Source organism: Schistocerca serialis, chromosome 5 (genome assembly GCF_023864345.2).
Source record: "Schistocerca serialis cubense isolate TAMUIC-IGC-003099 chromosome 5, iqSchSeri2.2, whole genome shotgun sequence".
Taxonomy (NCBI): domain Eukaryota; kingdom Metazoa; phylum Arthropoda; class Insecta; order Orthoptera; family Acrididae; genus Schistocerca; species Schistocerca serialis.
The window spans coordinates 219,243,297-219,267,241 of NC_064642.1; the positions used below are offsets into that span (position 1 = coordinate 219,243,297).

The 23,945-nt window shown below is 38.8% G+C and overlaps 1 protein-coding gene across 8 annotated transcripts in view; it reads left to right on the top strand.

Moving 5' to 3' along the window:
• LOC126482327 (uncharacterized) overlaps positions 1-23,945 on the top strand; it is a 463,601-nt gene that overhangs the window by 172,179 nt on the left and 267,477 nt on the right. For 6 of the 8 annotated variants that reach the window (XR_007587631.1, XM_050106380.1, XM_050106385.1 and 3 more), the window contains exon 5: positions 4,503-4,688. The exons of 1 other annotated variant lie outside the window; for it this stretch is intronic. Coding sequence is in view for 6 of the 7 variants with exons in the window: in XM_050106380.1 (XP_049962337.1) it covers positions 4,503-4,688 (186 nt within the window). In the remaining variant the exon portion in view is untranslated. The remainder of the gene's footprint in view (positions 1-4,502; positions 4,689-23,945) is intronic. One more of the 8 variants, XM_050106381.1, reaches the window with a different exon arrangement.

Sequence of the window (23,945 nt, forward strand, 5' to 3'; positions counted from 1 at the left end):
CTCCTGATCCTGTTAGTGCTTCAGACCCAAAAAGATTTCTAGTGCGTCACTTAAGACACACACAAGCTATAGGTGGAGCTTCTCGACCACTTCCAACATGACTGTCCCTAGCTGAGGAGGTTAGCAATTTGATTTTCTGTGCCTCTAATGTGTTTGACAGTAATTTGGAAAGCCAAGATGTGGACTGCCTGAAGAGCAATCCTCCTCATCTCCCTTGGGCACCCCAACACACAACTTAAGGCATGGTTATCAGTCTCGAGTTGGAATTCCCTAAGCTCAAGATAAAATTTCTCTAAGGCAAAGAGAACCACAAGAGTTTCCCACTCATAAAACAAATATATAAACTCAGCAGGAGACAATCTCTTCATGGTATATACTATCGGACCGCATTGACCTTCAGATTCCTATAAACAATGGCAGCAATGCTGGCATATAGGGCAACATTCTGTACAATAAACAGCAACTCAAAATTAGGTATCATCAAAACTGGTGGATTACTAGGAGCTTCTTTGATGGATTCAAACGAGGCTTGTTAACTTTTGCCCCACTCAAAAACCTCTCCCTTCCTACACATGTTATAAAGGGGGGCTGCCAGTTGTACCACATTAGGCACAAATTTGTGAAAGTCGGCCATGCCAGTAAACCTGGCTACCCCTCCTTGTTCTTAGATGGAGGGAATTTATGCAAATCATGCGTATGTTCTTAATTAATTCTGGCACCTTCAGCTGACACCAAATGCCCAAGAAAGAGATCTGTCAACAGCCTATGTTAATCTTTGAGGACTTAAGAGTGAGCCAGCCTCACTAAACTGAAACAAGACTTGCCCAAGATGTTCCAGATGTTCAGTAAAGGTAGTGTTATAAATAATGACATCATTCAGAGAGTTATAAATGGATTTTAATTTAAGATCACAGTAGCTGAGATAACACAGCAGCTCCAGTTGAGAGGCTGAAGGAAACCAAATTAAGTTCATACAGATTTCAGTGAGTGCTGAAAGCAGTGATCTGTTTGGAACCTACAGTTAAGAGAATCTGATAGTATGCTTAATTCAACACACTAAAGAAACATGCTTCAGAAACCACGTAAAACTACTGTAGAGATCCAGAAAGGGAACAGACTCCAAAATAAGCTTCTCATTCAATGCCTTATAGTCAACATCGGGCCATAGATAATCTCCCCCCTTGCTTGTTAGGGATGAGAAAAGTTGGAAAGGCATAGGAGGGTGACAGTCTACACATGGTTTACCTCACAGGAACATCATCACCCAAGCAAATCTTGTACTTACTTCTGTTGCTGATCCCCAGTTTATTTGTTAGAACATCAGGAAAATGTACAAGGAGTTGCAACAGGTTTTCAGCCTTGATTCAGTGAGATTACTGACTTAAAAATCGGAACCTTAGGCTTGGAGTGCATTGACTTGGGCATCCCCTTGGCAAGAAAACAATGCTATCCACGGACAAGGAAAAAATTTGAAGTAAAAAATCTTACCAGCATAATCTAATACAAGCCCTGTGCAGTGTTTGAAATTGCAACCCAAAGATAGGTTAACTGAAAAATCCATAACACCCAGTAAATCAGCCATGAAAAACAAATAATACTCAGCTTCCCATGCATGTCACCTACCAGACACAACGTTTGTCCATTAACAGCTGATACCACTGGGATGAGGCATGAAAGGGAGGCATTCTACAGATCACTTTAAATTCAAACTACCATTGGGAATATAACAATGAAATGCTACTACCCCAATCAAGCAAAGCACATACAGGCTCAGGCTTGGGTAAAATGGAAAGGGTATATAAATTTAAATATCATGGAGGAACAATACAATTGAATGGGTTCAAAATATCTGTAACTGATGTAATCCATGTTACTAAATAGATATCCTGATTCATGGTTCACATGAACAGTTGCAAGTTGCCTATCTAACATCTTGTTCAGTGCCAATCAAAATTTGGTTTTAAATATTTTGTGTAAGAACTGGCAGAATTTAAAAATTCGAAATGCTACTGTAATTTACTCATTAAGAGTTACAATGTTGGGTTACAGGTTTTAATAAGACAGTTGATGCAGTTGGACACTGTGTATATGTATCTTACCATACCCAGTTTGAATTCTTCCAGTGCTTGAGAATGAGAGCACTTAAGAAGTCCAATAAGTTTTACAATAAACCTCCAGCTCATGTTAAATCATTCATTGAGGGTCTGACTAAATTCAAAAAAATAGCCAAACTTTATATTTCGGATAGCTCTTCCTGTTCCTTACAGAATTTTTTTTGACGATATGAACTGAGTTTTCTTGTAAGTATTATAAAGGGAACTTACTGTATAGCACACTTATATCACTTATTGAAAAAAAACTTTATTTTTTTAATTAGACTGTAATCCTTACAAACTGGTCATATCACTATTATTACTACTGTCTCCTTAACCCTTACACCACACTTTTGATGTATCCATTAACATTTAATTAAGGTTGTAAGCCTCATTACCATTTATGTATAGTAATTACTGTAATAATATGACACATTTTACAGTCTAGCACAACACTTGCATTAAGGATCCACAGAACTCAAAAATAAATAAAATTAAATTAAATAAAATAAAAATTTCTGTTCATGCAGTAAAGTTGCCACATGATGCATGAAAATTTAATTTGTTACTTCTTTACAACTAACTCTGTTCACATGACATTTTGCAGACATTGTCCATGTATTCCACTAAATGTCCCTGCAGAGTTATATAAGTGTACAACACACATTTTAGGTGATATGGCATTAAAAAGAATTGAGATGCGTGAAAAACTAGCTTTTGCTTACAACAGAGTACAAATTACCCAGACTGTACTCATTTTATGTTTGACAATTAGAGCACTGAGTGACTTCCAATGAACTTTGAACAAGATATCAAAACTTTTCTAAACTTTTTCTTGTTTATATGCTTACATTTAACACACTAACTCATTTGTAAAGTAATCAGAAGTTTGAAGCTGCTCTGTACATTTGAGTGCAATTCCTTAAATAATCAGTGGTTTACAGCTAATTAATAAAATGTAAAGACCTTATGATCCAACTAAAAATGTTTGACTCAAGTATTGGAGTTCTAGAAATAACAAAACAAACACATTATACTAAAATTGTAATGTCAGAATGTTTATATGCGTGTGAAGCTTCAATACAGAACTGCAAGCTAGCTAGACTAGAGATGCTATAAAGACAAATTGTTGAACACAAACAAAAGAGTTGGAAAATGAGAATCAATGCCATGATTCACTGAAATATGTGTAAATCTTTAGATATAAAGGTTTGTTACCCTTTTTGAACCCTTCCACCAAATCTATGAGGTCCGACTAACAAAACAAACATTCCTGAATTTTTGGAAAAAGACTAAGATAGCATGGATCACAGGACTACGGAAAAAAATTAAAAAACAAATCAAATACTCAGAAGCAACAAACCAAAACTTCTTTAGAACTAGGGTTTCCAATTTGGGTCTTCAGGGTAGGTAAAAAAATCATGGATGAGAGAGAAAGAGAGAGAGGACAACTATTAGCAAAAAAGGAAACAGTGAGGTAAGTAGAGGAAGTATAGTTGTTGTATGTTCCCAGCAGGTTAATACAGTGATGAGAAAAATCTCAAGGACTCTGGAAGAAGATTTTACTGAATCATCTGTGTTTTGTTATCCATCAATAGCTTGAAAGATGAAAGCACTTTTTAGAGCCATATGGAGACTCTGTTACATTAAAGTTCATATTTGTGATCATGTCATGTTACAATATGAGAATGTGTTGAAAAGTAATGCCTCTGAATTTTTTATCCTGCACTCAATATTGGTTTAGGTATTACATGTCATTTATATAGCTCATCAGCTTTCCTGCTTCACTGACACAAATTCAATCCTCTACCACTAGAGGGCTCCACATTGTGTAGCGTAACATGCCAGTGTGCAATGTACCTATCTTGGTGCATGAGGAACAGTATGCTGTAATTGAGAAAACTGAAAGCATTCATTAAAAAAGTATGTCCATATGTGGAGCATCATCTCCTTCAGTGTGACATTGCCAGGGCACACTTGAGCACTGTGATATCTGCAACAATAAGACACATTGGGTTTACTGTTATTGTTCATCCACAATATGGTCCCAACTTGACCTGTCTGATTACCTGTTTCCAAAACTTGGAGAATACCTTCAAGCTCTTCACTTGGATAGTAAGCAAGTGGTGCAAGCAGATGTGAGGTTGAGGCTCCATCAATAAAATCAAACATTCTACAGTGAGAGTATCAAACTGGTCTCTCATTTGGAGAAATGTGTTTATCACCATTGAGAAACAGATACGTAGACACAGAGAATAAGGATGTAGAGTGTTAATAACATTTGTTTTATGTAAAAATCTTTAAGAGTTTGCACATTAAAAAATCAGAGGCATTACTTTTCAGCAAAACATTGTATATATAATCTGTTCCGGGTCTGACACTTTAATTGAAATTTATTTTATTTTGCAGCTTGCTGTTAATGCAGGTCACACAGAAGGTAATACCACTTATCCTACTATTATTCCTGGAGGTCGTACAAAAGCTAATGTCAGTGATCCAATCATCAAGAACATATCAGCTTTTGCACTGCCTACAATTGATAACAAATTAGATGGAACTTTCAAGATAGCACGAATAATCAGTGCAGAAACTCAGGTAAAGAAAAAACTCAACGTCAAAATATGATTGTAACATTTGGAAGTGCTGAAGTTAATGTGCTGCAATTTCAGTCTGTCCTTTTTATTGCTATTAATTATCAAGGACATATCTGTATAACCTCTTAAAATAAAATACTCTTGTGTGTTACTGAATGGTACTACTGATCTATCAGGTTATTATTATTGTGATCAACAATAGTAATATCCCTCTTATTCTTTACAGCTAGCTGCATAAAAATATCAGTTCTATTAAGGTTATTGTAATGCATAATCTTGAGTCTGATTTGTGAAAATTTTGCTGCTGCCTTATTAATGAACTGCTGCAAATATATCTCTTGCGCATGCTTGTCAATGATTTTCACTGAAGTGATGAGGTTCGTTTGGAGGAGTTCTTTACTAATATCAATAGGCTATATCTTTTATTTAGAACTAGGCATCTTGCAAGAATCATTCTGTTAAAATGCCTCCTTTTTCCATATTGTTTTTATATAACACCATGGTTATCAGTTTTCTTCTCCAAAGTGTGTATTTTCCTTGGGTTTTATTGTACTTCTGAAGGTTTCCCACTTTCTATTGTTGTCACTCCTATTTAATATTTTCAATTCATTTTTATTAAAATATGTACGTCAGTATGATGTTTTGTTGGAAATTGCGACAGTGGAACTATGTTGTGTAAAAACAAAAGTGAATTATTACAAAAAAGTAAAATTAATAGCACTATTTATTTAAATCATGTAGTATCACTATTGGTTCCAAGCTGACAGAGGCATTTCCAGATGTCTGTGAATGTTTAAAATTAGATGTACCGTGTGCTATGCACTTGATGCTTGTTTTTGCCACAACAAGAAAAATTAAACATCACAAGTACAGCAGAAGTTAAATGCAGTTTTAAATATGAATACCCATCTGGATATGAATATGTTGGTGCAGTATCATTAATGTCACTTTTTGTTTTATAATAAATGATGTTACTAACAGCGATTGGCTGGTTAGTTAGTTTCATGTTCCATGAATAAGTTGCATGATAATTCATCATGGTATGAAATAAGTCATTGTATGTTCACATGCAAGTTATTGTTATTATTAATAATATTATATATAGTTTTAAATACACAGATGTGTGTTAACTACTCCTACCTGCCACATTTCACACTTTACAATAACAGAAATTCTTCCATGAAATATAAGGAGTTGGTTGCTGTTTTTACTTTTTTTATAAGGATTAACCTATACAAGTCAACAAACATATTTGCTGAACACCCTTATCTGAGTAATAAGCCAGCATATGGATTCTGTAAAGCTTTTGATTTATTTTTCTGCAACATAATCATAGTTTATGGGTTACAAAGGTTGTGTAAATTCCCAGTGAGATCACATACAATTCAAACTAAAGGAAGGTACACAATCAACTTGTACACCATTACAACAAGACGCTCGAGCTTTCTGTGCTCTCAGTCTGTATCACTTTCTCAAAGGCAATACTTGTAACGCTTCTGTACTGTGGCAAGCCTTGCCTAGCAGTGTAGATGGGTGCTCATAATGCAGATATGTGTCAGATGGATCGTAGATTGGAAGTATGAAGCACAGTAGGCCCATAAAGTTTATGTATTTAAATTTATTTAGCTTTGGAAGCACAATGCCTTTCACTGCATTCTAAAGGTAGTCTCAGGGGTTAACCTGATTAGAAAGTGTTTTTTTTTTCCATCTGTGTGATAGGAAACGCTTACAAAACTTGAGCAACCACGTCTTGTTAGTGCTCTGAAACATAAATTTCTCTCCAACAGTGACATTTAGTTTTCTCAGTGATTCTTAAATAATGACACTCATTCAGATAATGCTGACTCAGTTGAGCCTTATCTGCACATGCATGACAGAGCATGTACCATTATATTACAAAAAGCCATGCAAAAAAATGTGATTTTTCTGGGAGTCATATGTGGGTTCAGTTGATCACAGAGATAAAAGGTCGAATCTATTAGCCCTTGGCCTAGTGACCATTTCTATACATATCAGAAGAAAGGGCATAATTTAGCTCTCCTATAGCACAGGGTCAAAATTTAAACATTAGACACTTCCTCCAGACCAAGGAAATTGAGGATTTTGGTTGGTTCTTTTGCATTATAATAATCAGTAGTTCTGCGTAGATGCTGACTGGGTCACAATGGTAAAAGTCAACCATCAGGCAAGAAAAGACATTATTGCTCATATGACACCTTTTGGAATTTATCCATCATCAGATATCCAGGAGCAATTGCTGCACGTGGATATGGTTTTTCTGCTTATATGTGAAACAAACATTTGCATAACTTTGTCACGTTTAGATTCTTTTGCATTAGGTGTAGTTTAGGACAGGCCTTAGGCAGCTTATAAAAGCACCATTTGTTCATGGGCAGTTCCTGAGAAATCTAAAAAAACCATAATTTTTGGGTACCAAAATTGGGGATGGCCAATTCTATTACTTCTGTTCACGGCAAATTGTAGAAATTTTCACCATCTATTCTTATGATGATAATCTCAGGAACTTAGAAACTTTTTTTTATATCATTACCAATATCAGGAAGTTCAAAGTTACCATGTTTATGCCCATAAAATATGCCTGTAATATCTGGTCTGAGGAATAAATGTAGTTTTAACCAATGTAACACTTGGCAAGAGATGTGGGGTCATTCTGACGTCATTGCAAGGACTCTTAGTTCAGAAAACTATGTTTCTAGTTGGCTTTTTTCAACAATGAGTGGTGCCACATGGCAGTGTAAGCACCTTATAAAAATTTATTCTGTCATATTACATTCTTTGTACTTGCAAATCAAACACCACATTTTTTGGTATACTGTAGGTGTAGCCTAAAAATGTTGTGCACTTTTATGTAAAGTAGTGTGCAGGGAACTTTCATTTGATGGGAGATGATTTTGTGTTAACCTTATATTATGCTTGCCAATGGCCTTGCTGTAGTTGTAACACCAGTTCCTATCAGATCTCTAAAGGTAAGTGCTGTTGGGCTTGACTAGCACTTGGATGGGTGACAGTCTGAGTCTACCCAGTGCCACTGGCAAGGGGGAAGCACTAAGCCTTTGTGAGGACAATTGAGGAGCTATTTGGTTGAGAAGTAGAGGCTCTGGTCACAACAACTGACAATGTCTGGGAGAATGGTATGCTGACCACATGCCTCTCCAAATCCACATCCAGTGACCCGTATCATCTGAGGATGGCATGGCAGTCAGTCAGTGTCTGAGAACTGCTCAGAGTTATTTTAGGCTTACTTATTTCTTGTTTATACATGTCAAAGTATGTAAATGTGCAGAAGTATATAAATGAACTGTCAAAACACTACTGACCTATAGAATTCTTTTTATAAAAGCAGCACACCCTGCTGTGGCAGGAGAAAGAAGGGAAGAAGTTGAAAAATGCTTTTACTGGAGAATAAAAAGGTGAATATTCTCCCGTTTAAAGAACTCTGAGAGAAAAAAGGGGAACCAGCTGTTACAATCCTGATTCTATCTTTCTCACCAAAAATTGTGGCATGTGTTCATATTCACACTTTTTTTGTGCTTGAAAGAGAGTAGCAGAGATACAGTGGCAGTGGAAGAGAGGGAAGACAGTGCCAGACAGACAGGAAGAGAGAGGAGACAGTGATGGTCAGAGAGAGAAAGTGGCCATGAAAGAAAAAGAGAGCTATATGAAGGCAATTGCAGTGGGAGCCAAAGAGTGAGGAGACACTGGAAATGAAAAAGATGAGTGGAGACCATACTTAGGTTTGGGAGTGTGTGGACCCATCAAGACCACCAAAATTTAAAATGAAAAAATTTGATCATGCTGCCCCATCCCACATACTCATGCATTAAAGTTGACTGCTCTAGGAATTGAAACCCCCACACCATTCCATCCTCGAGGGCACATGTGGAGAGGAGACAATGGTTGTTGAAGAGAAGGGCAGCAGACTGTAATTGAGAAAGAAAGAGACAGTGGCAATGGGAGAGAAAAAGAATGGGACAAAGACAATGGCAGTGGGGCAGAGTCATGGAGAAGGAGGCAGTGGTATGGATGAATGAGAAAAATGGTTGAAGACTTTTGACAGTGGAACAGACAGACAAAAGAAAGTGCCAATTGGAGAAAAATCATGTCACTGGGAGAAGGATGTATATAGACAGTGCAATGAGAGGGAGATACTGAGTATGGTTTCACTAAAAAACTAAAACTAAAAAGAAAACTATGCCCAAACAGTCCATGAAGGCCCATTGGTACCAAAGAGCTGCCATGTTGTCCTCAGACCACAGGTGACACTGGTTTCAGATACGGAGGGGCATGTGGTCAGCACACCGCAACTCCGGCCGTATGTCAGGTTATGAAACCAGAGCTGCTACTTCTCAGTCAAGTAGGTCCTCAGTTTACCTAACAAGGGCTGAGTGCACCCCACTGGACTGGATGGTCACCCATCCAAGCACAAGCCCAGCCTGACAGCACTGAATTTTGGTGATCAAACAGGAACTGGTGTTACCACTGTGGCAAGGCCTTTGGTGAAGGTTTCACTACAGAGAGAAACAAGGGGAAAAGGATTGAGAATGTTCTGTGTCAAGAGTATGAATTTGTTTGCATGCTAAATTTTTGGTGAGGAAGGCTGAATGAGGACTGATGCAGCTTATTTCGCACTTATGCCAGAGACTTTTAAAGAGGAGTATATTTGCCTTTTGTGCTCTGACAGATGCATTTTTCAACTGGTGGTTAATGTTTCCATACTTGTATTGTTCACGACCCCCAGACAGAATTTTACTACCAGATGGCTTCTATTTTCCCAACCACAGTTACAACCAAAGGCTTCAATGTACTTCACACCTGGTGGTCATGTTTGGAGGAATCTCAATAAGCAAGAAATTGGTTTTTGGTGATCTCAATGATACTCATACAGTCTCTTAACACATTCCACCTGATCAATTTGTTTGTGATTTTCCCTAACATTATGATTGAAAATCTTACTCCCTAAAGTGTTGTCAAGTTCAAAGTCCATATCAAAATCCATATTTATTGCTTCCAAATCACAGTGTGCCATTTGAGGGTAACAACAAGAACTGTAGGGCTATGCAGTTATCTCTATTGTCCACTGAGAAAAACTGATGAAATCAGACCTTGTAGTTGCTTCTCCTGCTAAATTTCAGCACCCACCGGATTCCCAACTTGCCTTCCTCATTCTCTCAACGAAAAACACAAACATTCCCAAATCTATACAAACAGAAACTGCATTTAGCTCTGTTGGCCTCTAAGTGTTTTGTCCAAACAAATTGCAAAAATGCAGACATTGCAGTTACCAAAGGAAAATTTCAGATTACTTTAAAAAATCAAAAGCTCTTTTAGACACACTTAGACTTAGCCACAAGCTTTGATGCACACATTGTAGTGCAGCAGTTATCATTGTTAGCTGATGTCGGTTGCTAGTTCAAACCATACCCCCAAAAGTTAATTGTTATTTAGTATTTATCATTTTTGGAAGGTTCTTGAAATATATTATGTTTGTATATTCTAAAATATATTTATTGTTTTTCTCTTCTCTCACACATTTATTTTCCCATTGAAATCACTATGCCTGGATGAGATTGCTAGATAGATACTAGTCTCAACACAAGACAGATTTTTCCTTTAAGATCCACGTTTCCCATACTATCTGATTTCTAGAAGTGCTGAAAGAACTGTGAGTTGAGACCAACACAATGATAATGGTATTGTGATTGTTAATCTCCAGCTACCACTTTTTCTTAACTAATTTTCTTCCCCACATTAAGTGATTCTCCTCTTATTATGCATTTTTTGCAGTGTATTCCTTGAGATGCCTCCTGATAGTAGGGTTTGACCTCCCTTGACATAAAAAATATAAGAACTTGACACTTAATAACTCATTTAACCCCCCTTCATCCTATTTCCCTAGTGTAATGTTAGCATTATATAAATTTTATGATTCAATTCTAGATAGTAGCCCGAGTGACAGCAGTGTGCGTGCATGCATGTGTGTGTGTGTGTTTTTTTGTCATGTTGTTCAATCTAACTTCTTGACACTGTTGTGCTGTTGTGAAGTCCTTGGTATTAGAGATTGGTTTGCAAACATTATCTGTCTTTGGCAAATAATAAGGAGGGGGAGATGGGTTATGATTGCACCCAGTCATGCCTGTCATACATTGCATTCACTTTCCCATTCCCGGTGCCTCCTACTGCCTCAAGGGGAACAATCTCTACTTCATTACTACCCTTTCCATGTACACCCACTGCAGGACATGTGCTCTATATTTCTAGGTTCCACTATTCCAATCCACCCAAGCCTTTCCCAACAGTATCAGCCATTAGTCCTTCTTGAACTTTTTCAACTCAGTAGGGACAGTCATACAGTTGATAGAACTTGGCTTTCTTTTCTAAGAGAGCAGACCAGTGATAGTTTTGGACTAGAACCAAATCACCTTCCTTAATCATAGGGCTCTTGGCTATGCAATCATGGTGACCTTCCTGCGAGCTTCATTCCTCCTCATTCTTGTTAGAGCATTTGACAATTTTGTTTGTAGTTCCTCTTATGGAGAAGGAGGTAATTGCACTGTGGCTCTGAGGGGCATAATTACTGGCCCCCCAAACATAAGTTCAGCTTGGGAACAGCTTTTAGCATTGTGAATTAAACTGTTAATGATCTCTTTGAACTGCAGGAAATACGGAACCTATTTGGTATTTCGAGCTGAACAGTGAATCCTTGCCAGGTTCCCAATTTTGTGAAAACCCATTAAGCTGCGTTCATGGCTGCATGGTAAATGCTTGTCTGGTGAATACAGGGCCCACAAGAAAGACAGGTCGCAGTGTGTACATCATGAAGGCCGGCCTGAGCTCACTCGCTTGCTTAACTAAGCAGACAAAATGCACTTCTAAACCTGTTAAATCACAACTGGATGTGTATGTGTCAATGAAAATTGCATCTTCTACTGGAATCTGGTATTGTGAAGTCTTATTGACTACTGGTCATACGACAAAATTTAAGATCAATTCTCGACATAAATGGTATAACAGCTTGTTTGTAGCATTTAATCTCTGCTGCATAACAGTCCTCATTTCATACAAGATGTGTTGTCTTATGCAACTGTTAATCATCTTGACATGATTTTAATTTTATTGTACCCCATTGCAGCCATAACGAATAATTAGTAGGCCTAAGCACTTTCTATCACCATAACACTGGATTCCAGAAGAAGATGCAATTCTCGTTTGTACATACACATCCAGTTATGAGCTAACAGGTGTAGAAATGCAGTTTTTCTGCTGAGTAGAGCGAGGAAGTTTTTCTGCTGAGTAGAGCAAGCTAGTGAGCAAGCTCGGCCTACCTTCGTGATGTACGCACCGCGGCCTGTCTTTCACATAGGCCTCAGGTGAATGGTGATTCCTCACTGCTGCATTGTAGTGATCAAGGCCCAAGATATGAACTGTGGTCAATTGTCCAACAAGATCACTTTGGGGTTACCAAACTTATTAGCGTAATGCCACAAACACCTCACAACAACAATAGCAGACGTGATTCTCATGGAATAGAACATAATATACAGGGTGTATCAAATAGAATCATCTGGTTTCAAAAAAGCATAACTATTATGTTACTTGAGATATGTGTGTGAACAATGTACTGTTGGAAAGAGCAGACTATCAAGTTTTACATGGTTCCTGATAGGTAGCAGCAGTGTGTGCCCACTTCAGGTCTAGTAAAAATGGTGTCGGGACAACAGAAAGTGTTTTGTGTTCTACATTTTGCACAGTTCAGAATGACTTTCGTACTGGGTATGGTGCGGATCCTCCTATAGCACAGAACATTAGATAATGGCATGAACAGTTCCAAGAAACAGGTTATTTGTGTAACGGCAAATTGCTGGGCCATCCTCAAGTGCCTGACAGACTTCGAATGCATCCACCATAGTTTCACAGGGAGGCTGCAGAAACCAGTTTGCCACGCAACTCAACATGCCCCCGATGTCCATCTAGCATGTGTTGTGTTGATGTTTACACATGAAACTATACAAAATTCAGCTACTGCAAACTTTTCATGAAGGTGACAAGCAACAATCAACAACATGTGGAGTTCTGTAATTTTGTTCTTGGCGAGATGGAGGATGATGGTTTTCTTCCACACTTAAGTGTTTAGTGAGAAGGCAACATTCCATTTAAATGGAAAGGTGAACCATCGTAATGTGAGAATACGGAGTATGGAACAACCACATGAAGCTGTACAACATGAGAGGGACTCTCCAAAATTTAATGTGTTTTGTGCAGTTTCACAGGAAAAGGTGTATGGTCCATATTTTTTTTATACAGGCATGCAAAATTGGATGATTCTTTTTGATACACCCTGTACTTTGTAAATTAATCTAGGATGGCAAAAAGAAACTGAGTTCCACCTCTGCCTGTAGGGAGACTTCCCACTACATATCTACTGACAATAGTTCTCACATTGCAGATACAAAAACATGCTGCATTAATCTCATAATTCTTTCTCTTGCTGTCTTAGCCCTCTGGCACAGAAGACACTTAGTTAATTGTTTGACAGTAACTGATTCCATCTTCTTGGAGGGCACATCCTGTTTCAGCATAGCGAGACACTTTGCCACCTGTCTAAATAACAGGTGGGTCCACTCCATGAGCTTGGCCTGTCTTGCATTTCCACAAATGAGGTGACCTGATGCTTCAAGGTCAGATGGCTCCCTTCCCTAATCCTTTTCTCAAGCTTTTACTCAGGCAACCAGGGGATGGGGGACACTCTCACTTGGCAGGGCCATCTGTTTCCTGCAGGACTGCGAGGCTGTACCAGGGATTCCACCTAAGCTGCCAGCAGCTGGGTAAGCCACACTGCTGAGGAGCACCCCTTCAGTGGTTCACAGAATTGCAGAGTATGTCTGCTCTTGTTCACTCAAATGCTGACTTTTTCATGCTCACAATCAATTATGACATTGATGCAACTCAGTCAATAAGCACCCAGGATTACAGGTACTGACAGTCATGCCACAACCAGAGCAAGCTGGTGTGATGTATATCCTTTGCAGTGACAATTACAATAAAACCTGCTTGTTTTACCAGCTTGGATTGTGCACCAGTGGCGCCCTTTGTACTTCCCACTGTCCCACCCATAAGTCCTCCAAAGGATTCAGTGAGGAGTTCACCACCCTTGCTGAATAACTACACAAAGCCAGCAGGAGTAATGCAACTGTGCTTGTCAGTTTTCTGTCACAACTCTCATAATAGAAGCAAAAGCTGTCAGTTGTATGTAATTATTGTTCTGAGATGCCATACAGCACCAATTGTCCTTGCATTTCCTTCCTTTCGAATTAAAATGCTGCACTGACAGAACACTGCTGTCATCCTGATTATTCAGATGGGAGTTTTTGCCTTGTCCTTGACCTGTCTGACCATTGTCTTGTCTGGACCTATTGGCTCTAGAAGTTTGATTCAGTGGTTGTGCATTGCTGTGACCCATTCCTGAGATAGGTACAGAGCAATAGTTTCTCTCCTCTTGAAAGTTGTTTAGTGTTGACAGTATTTCCAAAGACTGTTGTATACTGACAATTAATAATTGTTACCTCACCCATTCTGGTATCCTATTATATCTTAATGGAATCATTTCCTTGGGATCTATGGGTGGCTCTAGCTCCGCTATACAGCCAAATCTTCACAGAGAAAAAACTCCTGCAGACTCCTGCCACTACGTCTGAAATGCGGCTCCATCATCAGACATCATATAACTCTCTCCTGATGTGCACAGTTCTAGTAGTGAGCCAGGGACTCACGGCTCAGCTGCACAAGGTCTGCACCATATCATCCAGCTATTTCCACCACAGGCATGCCTTGGATATGAGGTGTTGTCCAAATGGTTCAGTAATTGCTGTTGACTGATTTTACCAGACTTGTGCCAATCTTGGAATCTTTTGGAGAGGTGCATGGGATGAACTTTCGAATTCATTCCGCTAAAACACTCCCAGTTAGGGGAAATGTAAGGAATTGTCTGTTGTACAAACAGGTGAGTGTAGCTTCCAAGCAAGTTGGGTAATTCTTTTTTCATCTAATTCAAAGTGCTTGTTCAAACCAGAACGGTTGTGGCTCTCTTGGTAGAAGTTTTAGATATAATATTATTTCATTGATCTGTCTCTGTAGCCATTCCTATGGGTGCAGCCACTGGTGCTCACCAAAGTCCGTTCATCAGCTGACTAAAGGGCAGCAACAAAATCTAATCCTTCTGACAGCCTGCCATTCTCTGTGATGTGCATACTCAGAGCAGCCACTCATAATGTTCCCCTCCCCTGCACTTTTGGAGACAACAGCTGTCCCATCCCAGACCCAGAAATTTGCTGGACAGGCACTGCGCTGGCAATCTTATCACCTATTTTAGATTCTAACTGAAATACCATGTATTACGTGGCAACCTTGTCCATAATCTTTGTTTAAAATTCTCCCAATTTTTCCTCTGCTGTCTCAAACCAGAATTCCAGGGTACTGAACATTTTTCTGTGAACATAAATGACTGTACTGGACTCTCCTACCCATCTACCCAGCACTTCAAGCTTAATTTTTTCACTCTTCAATTTCACAAGTGACATTTACTACTTGCTCATCAACCCCTTTAAACCTAACACCTATGAACAGGGCTTTTCCTCCTTCTTATTCCATGGTACCTTATTTTCAACTCAGACCTGGTCTAGTACATCACCATGCTTCTGCAGAGCAACAGCCTGCACATCAACAATTGCAGCTAAAACCTGCTTTTTAACTCTGAACTTAGTTTCTCACGTTGTGCACACAAATCCGCACTGAAAAAGATGCACAATTCTGCACTTCGTACATGTAACTCCTGTAATTGTGCTCACAGTTCCAGTGCATTGAGTTGTAATTACTGCCAGCAACTGGTCCAACATAGCCTCCATCACATCTGCAACAACAGCTCATCAAAAAAAGCGTCACTTGCCAGGTTGTGATTTGCAACTGCAACCTGCGGTGTTGATGGAGGCATGGCGGTCTCCTTGATGTCGGCATGCTGAGGGCAGTGATGTCAGTGTCATTGTCACTGGTGGCACTGTGGGCCACAACCGCATTGGTCGGCACTGCCACACTAGTGGTGGCTTAGTTGCAGCAGTGTCAGTCATAGCTGTGGCCAGCAGTTCTCATTCCCGGGGCAAGGAGCCAGGGTGGTCTGCCAGCTCACCCACCTTAGTTGCTGAGCATTGTCTATTAGCAAGGGAAACCCCATACAAAGGCTGGGTTCTGCTGCTTCTGGGGGAAGGTGCTGTGCATGACCTAGCAGATCTTGTCGGAAGTTCCATGCGGCTTTTTGCAGACGATGCTGTAGTATACAGAGAAGTTGCAGCATTAGAAAATTGTAACGAAATGCAGGAAGATCTGCAGCGGATAGGCACTTGGTGCAGGGAGTGGCAACTGACCCTTAACATAGACAAATGTAATGTATTGCGAATATGTAGAAAGAAGGATCCTTTATTGTATGATTATATGATAGTGGAACAAACACTGATAGCAGTTGCTTCTGTAAAGTATCTGGGAGTGTGCGTGCGGAACGATTTGAAGTGGAATGATAATATAAAATTAATTGTTGGTAAGGCGGGTACCAGGTTGAGATTCATTGGGAGAGTCCTTAGAAAATGTAGTACATCAACAAAGGAGGTAGCTTACAAAACACTCGTTCGACCTGTACTTGAGTATTGCTCATCAGTGTGGGATCCGTACCAGATCAGGTTGACGGAGGAGATAGAGGAGATCCAAAGAAGAGCGGCGCGTTTTGTCACAGGGTTATTTGGTAAGTGTGATAGCGTTATGGAGATGTTTAGCAAACTCAAGTGGCAGACTCTGCAAGAGAGGCGCTCTGTATCGCGGTGTAGCTTGCTGTCCAGGTTTCGAGAGGGTGCGTTTTTGGATGAGGTATCGAATATATTGTTTCCCCCTACTTATGCCTCCCGAGGAGATCATGAATGTAAAATTAGAGAGATTAGAGCGCGCACGGAGGCTTTCCGGCAGTCGTTCTTCCCGCGAACCATACGCGACTGGAACAGAAAAGGGAGGTAATGACAGTGGCACGTAAAGTGCCCTCCACCATACACCGTTGGGTGGCTTGTGGAGTATAAATGTAGATGTAGATGTAGATTTCACAAGTCATCCTGCCTTTGTTCTTCTCTGTCTGCCAAACCACCTGTTCTGTACTGCATGCATTCCTTCATGGTCAAATTGCTGCTGCTTGCAAGAAGAAAAGAATAATAAGACCCACTCTCTCTCTGAATTTAAAAATAAACCAGGTCGCCACCTACAGAATAAGGGTAGCAGAAAACAAGTCACATTACTGTCACTGTTACTCGGCAAAGAGCAGCTAACAACAGCAGTGACTGAAACTTGCGACCAGGCTGGGAAACCTAGTTGGTCCTGTCACAGTCATCATGTCTGTAGCCTGCAGATGTTGGTGGATGTAACTGTAGCAGATTAGGAAAGAAGCTCCAACTAACATTGCTCCCCAGCATATCACTTACCTGCAGATATTTGGTCCCAGGCATCACTCTTGGTTTCTTACTACAGGTGTTTCATTGCCTAGTAAGTAATTGATTTACAAAAGGGGCTGTAGGATAGCTACTGACAATGAAGGTCAGGAGAATCTGGAGAAACATATATTCAAAAATGAACACATAAATGACAGGTAGCCCTGTCACAAGTTTCCGTAAACTATCACTCACAAAATGTAGCCGCTGGATGAGCAATAGATTTCCTATAGGACAAGTTGAAAGCACACACTTTCGTACAACAAAACCAGCTTTACAATAAAGATCGGTCCCCAGAGAGAGCACAGAACTAAAATAGCAGGTATCACAATAACAGAAGAAACTAACCATGGGTCATGCTTATTATAACAGCATTAAAACAGCTTACCACAGTACTGTACATGTCAATCTGGTACATATGTAGTGGTAGTAAAGTGGCAGTCATTGTAATTCCAATGTGCTTACTAACCCTAAACATCACAAGTGATTTGCAGATGACTAACATTCCAAAGGTGATGGCAAGCAGTAGCCACTAAAGGAACTAAATACCATACACTGAACCTTGTGATGTTGATGTCTCTAAAAATTGTAATGGAATGGTCTGGAGAGCTGCTTCCCAGATTAATTAAATACTCTGTCAATGAGCTACTGTGCAAAGATGGCGGCTACAGTAAAAGTTAAGCAAGTGTCCTTCCAGAAAAACTTAAATTTTGCCGTAAAAAAGAAATCGTGTGAAAATTGTAAAGACGAAATCAAGAAACTGAATGAACGCATAACGAGCTTACAGTTCATAATCGGCAGTTTGAAAACGGACATTTCGAAAATACAACAAGAAAATAGTGAACTGATCACGCTAAAACTTGTGCGAGATAGTTCGTCTGTTACGGAAAAGTGGTCTAATGCAAAGTGAAGAACAGCAAGTCCAAAGTGCAAATTCGGAAAACCTGCGAAAGTTACGCAAGCTTTGTGCACGAAAACACATTTCAAGTACTTTCGATCGCCGATAGTGAAAATGCAACTTACAGTTCGCATGAACGATGGGAAAAGCGAAAAGGCACTTTGGGGACTAAGGTAAGAGAAGAAAATTTACTGACGCAAACAACTGTGAAGGAGGTCAATATAAATGTGCCGACCAAAAATTGTGTCGAAGTGTGTAGTAAAACAATACAAAACGATTCGCAAATTGTGAACTCCAATAACAGACAGCCATGGTCGTGGACTTCCGAGTAAACTAAAAGAAACAACTAAAACATTTTCGTGTGGTATAGTGAAACCGGGAGCCCCACTTAGCGAAATTAAAAAAATGACCAAATCCGCAGAGGCAAAAAATCTGCATGATAAAGACTTCGTTGTACTTATGGAGGCGCAAACGATGTCTACAAAAATGAAACAGCGATTGCAACGCGCGATCTTAAACAGTGTCTGAGGAACCTCGCTCACACTAACGTAATACTTGTCAATATTCCGCATCGCTATGATCTTGTAAGATGGTCATGTGTTAACAGGAAAATAGAAAGTGCCAACGGTCAGTTTGCAAAAATCTGCAGATATTTTAAAAACGTGAAATGCGTTGATATAAGCTGTATTGGACGTAGATTCCACACGCGACACGGACTTCACCTGAATGGCTTGGGGAAAGAATATCTGACAAGGCTGATAACCAGGGTAATAAAAAAACCATCAAAATAAATTCAAAACCAAAACGATAATTGCATTGCCATCGCCAGACTCCACAACGAAAACGCTTCAAAAAAAATTCATTAGAAACTTCATCAGCGGCAGCAAAACATGTAAAAAAAGACCAAATTTTAACAGAAAGAACAGTGGACATCGATTTCAACAACAAAAGAACTACTGTTCCGCATCAGCCAAGTATTATTTTAGACGAAAATAACAAAAACGAGAAGACTCCAAGTTCACAAGGAAACACAGCAGAAGCGTCAGAAACAGCACCACCATCAACAACAACAAATAGAAAGCTGTTGGACAGAAGAAATGCTGAGCCTCCTTCTCATCTCAACGATTTTTTATGTGTGGGCCTGAAGAAAAAGAAGGGACAACAGTAGGTAGTGTCAGGTGTCTCCTCTCTCCTGTCTCAAGGCAGACTCCAATGGATTCTCAGTCAGGTAACAGCACTAATAGAATGAAAAAGCAAGAGGAAGGCATCTCTTTCTTTCATCAAAACATAAGGGGCCTCTTAAGCAAAACAGATCAACTCCTTATTAACATTAGTGAAAAGGACAGTATAAATAATGCCCAGATTTTGTGCCTAACTGAGCACCATGTTACTGATAAATGTGCCTTGCCATCTATAGTAAGTTATACTTTAGTAACATACTACTGTAGGGAAAGTAAAGATAAAGGTGGAATAGCTATTTATGTTAAGGATAGTGTAGCATACAAAGCTATAGATATTAAGAAATATTGTGTGGAACAACAATTTGAGGCATGTGCCACAGAAATAACAACTAAATTCTACCCAATAATAGTGTTGGCTGTCTACAGGGCTCCTTCAGGTGACATAAAAACTTTTCTGCATTCAATGGAACTCCTACTGTCTGGTTACTTTCAAAAGCGAAGGATATTGTAGTATTAGGTGATTTCAATATAAACTTTTTGACAGAAAATAAGAATAAAATAGACTTTGAGATTGTGATGACCTTACACAATCTGACATCAGTAATAAACTTCCCAACAAGAATTACATCCGAGTGCCAAACTATGATAGACAACATTTTTTTAGATGTAAATAGACAACAGAATTACATTGTCAGGCAGGTTGTAAGTGGGCTTTCAGATCATGATGGACAAATTCTCACTATTTATGACGTTAATCTGTTCAAAAAAGAATTTCCTCGATGGAAATTCATAAGAGTAATTAATAAAGAGGCGAAAGGAACTTTCAACCACAGGTTGCAGCAAATGGATTGGTCTTTAGTATATAGCCATGATGATGTTGATACTAAATTTAACTGTTTTATAAATGAATTCTGTGCTCTTTTTGAAGAAATATTTCCCAAGAAATGGGTCAGAAACAGAGCTTCCAATTCTGTAAGCAAGCCTTGGATTACAAAAGGTATAAAACAGTCATGTAAAACCAAAAGGGAAACTTATGCTGCAATAAGATTCTGTAAAGATGTAGAAAAATGGGAACACTATAGAATATACAGTAAAATTTTGAAGAAACTAATACAGAAATCAAAAGCCCTTTATTATGAGAAGAAAATAGATAATTCTAATAATAAAATAAAAGCAATTTGGAGCATTGTAAAAAAAGAAACAGGAAGAGATACAACAAGTAAAGAAGATATAAATAATATCAGATATGAAGGTATCCTAGTAGATAACCCCAAAACGGTGGCTGAGATTTTTAATAAACGCTTCCTAACAGTAACTCAACAGATTGGTTGCAAGCCCGATGTTGATGAAGCTGTAACTCTTTGTCAAGGCGTATATTCAAACACAATTTCAGAAATGCACCTTAATCCTGTCACTGTAGAAGAAATTAAAAAAATTATCATGTCTCTAAAAAGTACGAATTCTGCAGGGGTTGATAATATATCTAGTAATTTATTGAAATATTCTTGTGTGTGGATAAGGGACATTCTCTGTCATATTTTCAATGCTTCCCTTCAGAAAGGTGTTGTTCCCAGTAGACTTAAGTATGCCATTGTGAAGCCCCTGTACAAAAAGGGTGATAAAGCTGAACTAACTAACTATTGACCTATCTCTTTGCTGACAGCTTTCTCCAAAATTCTAGAAAAGCTAATACATGTAAGAATTACTTATCATCTCATGAAGAACAAAGTTCTCAGTAAGAGCCAGTTTGGCTTTCAAAAGGGCCGTTCAACAGAAGATGCAGTCTAAGCACTTGCAAATGAAGTCCTAGAAACTCTTAATGAAAAAATGCTAGCACTTGGTGTCTTCTGTGATTTATCCAAAGCGTTTGACTGTGTTGATCACCAGATTCTCTTGCAAAAAGCAAAATTAGTAGGAATAAGTGGTGTTGCAGGCAATTGGCTACAGTCGTACCTCCAAGACAGAAAACAAAAAGTTGTGTTGAATAGCTCAGGTGGAGTATGTGACACTTCCTCAGATTCTAAATGGAGTTCCATTACATGTGGAGTGCCCCAGGGCTCAATTCTTGGACCACTATTATTCCTGATTTTTATAAATGATCTACCATCATGTACAAGCCTGCCGTGTAAATTTACATTATTTGCTGATGATACCACAATTTTTATGAGCAGTAGAACAGACAACAATCTTGAGGAACTCATTAATCACATACTCTCAGATATGGTTATTTGGTTCTAGGTGAATGGTCTCTCATTAAATTCCAGTAAGACCAGCTTTATTCAATTCTGTACAAAAACAGAAAGAGAGAGAGAGATAAGTGTGACATGTGGTAATCAACCAATAGTTAGAATGGAAACAACAAAATTTCTTGGAGTGCACATTGACAAGAAAATGAACTGGTCTTCACATATTATTGTTCTCTGTAAGAGGCTTAGCTCTGCTACCTATGCTTTATGGGTTGTCACTACATGTGTTGAACCTAACACTGCAAAAGTGACATATTATGGCTATTTTCATTGTCTCATTGAATACGGAATTATTTTTTGGGGTAACCAGCCATTAGCAAGGAAATTGTTCATTGCACAGAAGCGAGCTTTAAGAATTATATGTCGATTGTGCCCAAGAGACTCCTGTAGAAATAGTTTTCGTAATCTTAAAATATACACAACTACATGCCAATATATTTTTTCTCTCATGTGTTTTGTTTGTAAAAATATAGATATATTTCAACCAAACAGTAATTATCATGAGCATAACACATGGAGGAAGAATGACATACACAGTGAACTCAGAAATTTGAGCTTGGCACAAAAGGGTGTCCACTACACTGGAGCAAAACTCTTCAATGCTCTTCCTCCCGAAATAAAGACAAAGATTCATAACAATAGTGAGTTTAAGAAAGCTCTAAAAATATTTTTGCTAGAAAAAGCTTTTTACAGTCTAGATGAATTTTTAACTAAATAAATTGTAATATTTTAATATTATATAATACAAGTTGACATAATGCCACTATGAATTTTATTTAACCTGAGCTCTGTAACTGTGTGTGCTCCGTATCTGTTTTCTGTAGTGTTTTAATGATTCTAAGAAAATATGTATTTTCTTTTTCTGTATTGCTGCCCAAAGAATTTACTGTATAAATTTTTATATAATTATGTACTCAAATTTCTGTATATGCTATAAGATTATCAGATTGTATTTGTAAAAAAGTGACTCGTTCCACGTCCTTGTGTATCCAACACAGTTGGACCTATGGAACATGAAATAAATCAAATCAAATCTCCTTATAGCCAACCTAACAGTGGTTGAGAGATGGAACGATTCCTACTGTCCTGGCTGCCTGGATTGGCCAAGTTCCAGCCCTCAAGTTGGGTGATCTGACCTGGCACAAATTCTCAGAATTGTGTGTGCCTCCATCACCATGTGGCTTCAATGATACCTTGAAATAACGGCCAGAAAACCAGATTTCAGCATTTTGGGCATTATCTATGTTAATTAAACAAGAAATGTTAAATTTGCCATGCCTTCTTCAAATGATGGTCCTCTTTGTAGACATTACCTGGGTACTTTCTGTGGACTTGGCAAAATTAATTTAGCAGTATCAGTTCAGTAATTAGGTTTGATGAATTGTTAATTAATGAATCAAGTGGTCTCAGTTATGTATCAGTTTACACAGAATTTTATTTGGGGTTCAAATCTGTGATCAGAATTAAAGAATTAATTTTATTACTCTCTCTTCTGTTGCGATGAGGTCTGGTCTGGACAGATGCTGTGGCCTTGCCACATGCATTTTGTGCTTGACAAAGTCACAGTCTTACAAAAACAGTACATGGTTCCTAAGATCCATATATTCAGGAGATACTCACACACCAGATAATATTGGAAGAGAGACAGCAGTGCCAGTCAGCTGCACAGCAGGCACCCATCGGTGTTTTGAGAAGATGTTGCTCAGAAACTGATGAAATTGCTCTAAGAGTTTGACCAATTTACCAGTTACAACAGTTGTATTTGCATTTTGTGTTCAGTAGATGTGTACTTTTACTTGGACAGAGCAGCCCAATAGTCATTCGAGAACAACAAAGAGAAGCCCAGTAGTTGAGCCAAATTTTAGGTCAAGCTGAAGAAAATGTTTGGTGATAATGAACAGCAAGTCTTCTTAGTGGACAAACAATTGAAGAACAAGGCGACTTGTCAGGGAAAACAACACAATCATACATACAGAACATTTTGGCGCCATGCAACATCTTTAATCAAAATAGGACAGAAGTTGACAAAATCAGACATTTGATAAAAAGGGTCACAGGTGGTATATACCAGCTCTTCTGGTAGGGGATATCATGATGATAGAGGAACTCATCAGAAGCCATTGAATCAAGGAAATGCAACAGAGGAGTTGAATGAAAGAGGTATGACCAGCTGCTGAAGTTATGGAAGACCACCATGAGCATGCCTCTCTCATATGGTAGCTATGAAAAGAATAGGTACAGCAGAATATGATGGCCAGAGATGTTGGACCATGCCCACAAGAGTTACCTGCCATGACTGTCCACGCATAAGTCGGGAGGTAATGGAGAATGTGAAGGAAGAGGTGTATCAATAATTAGCACCAATCTCCACCAAATGCATAAGAAAATGGATTGAGCAACTCA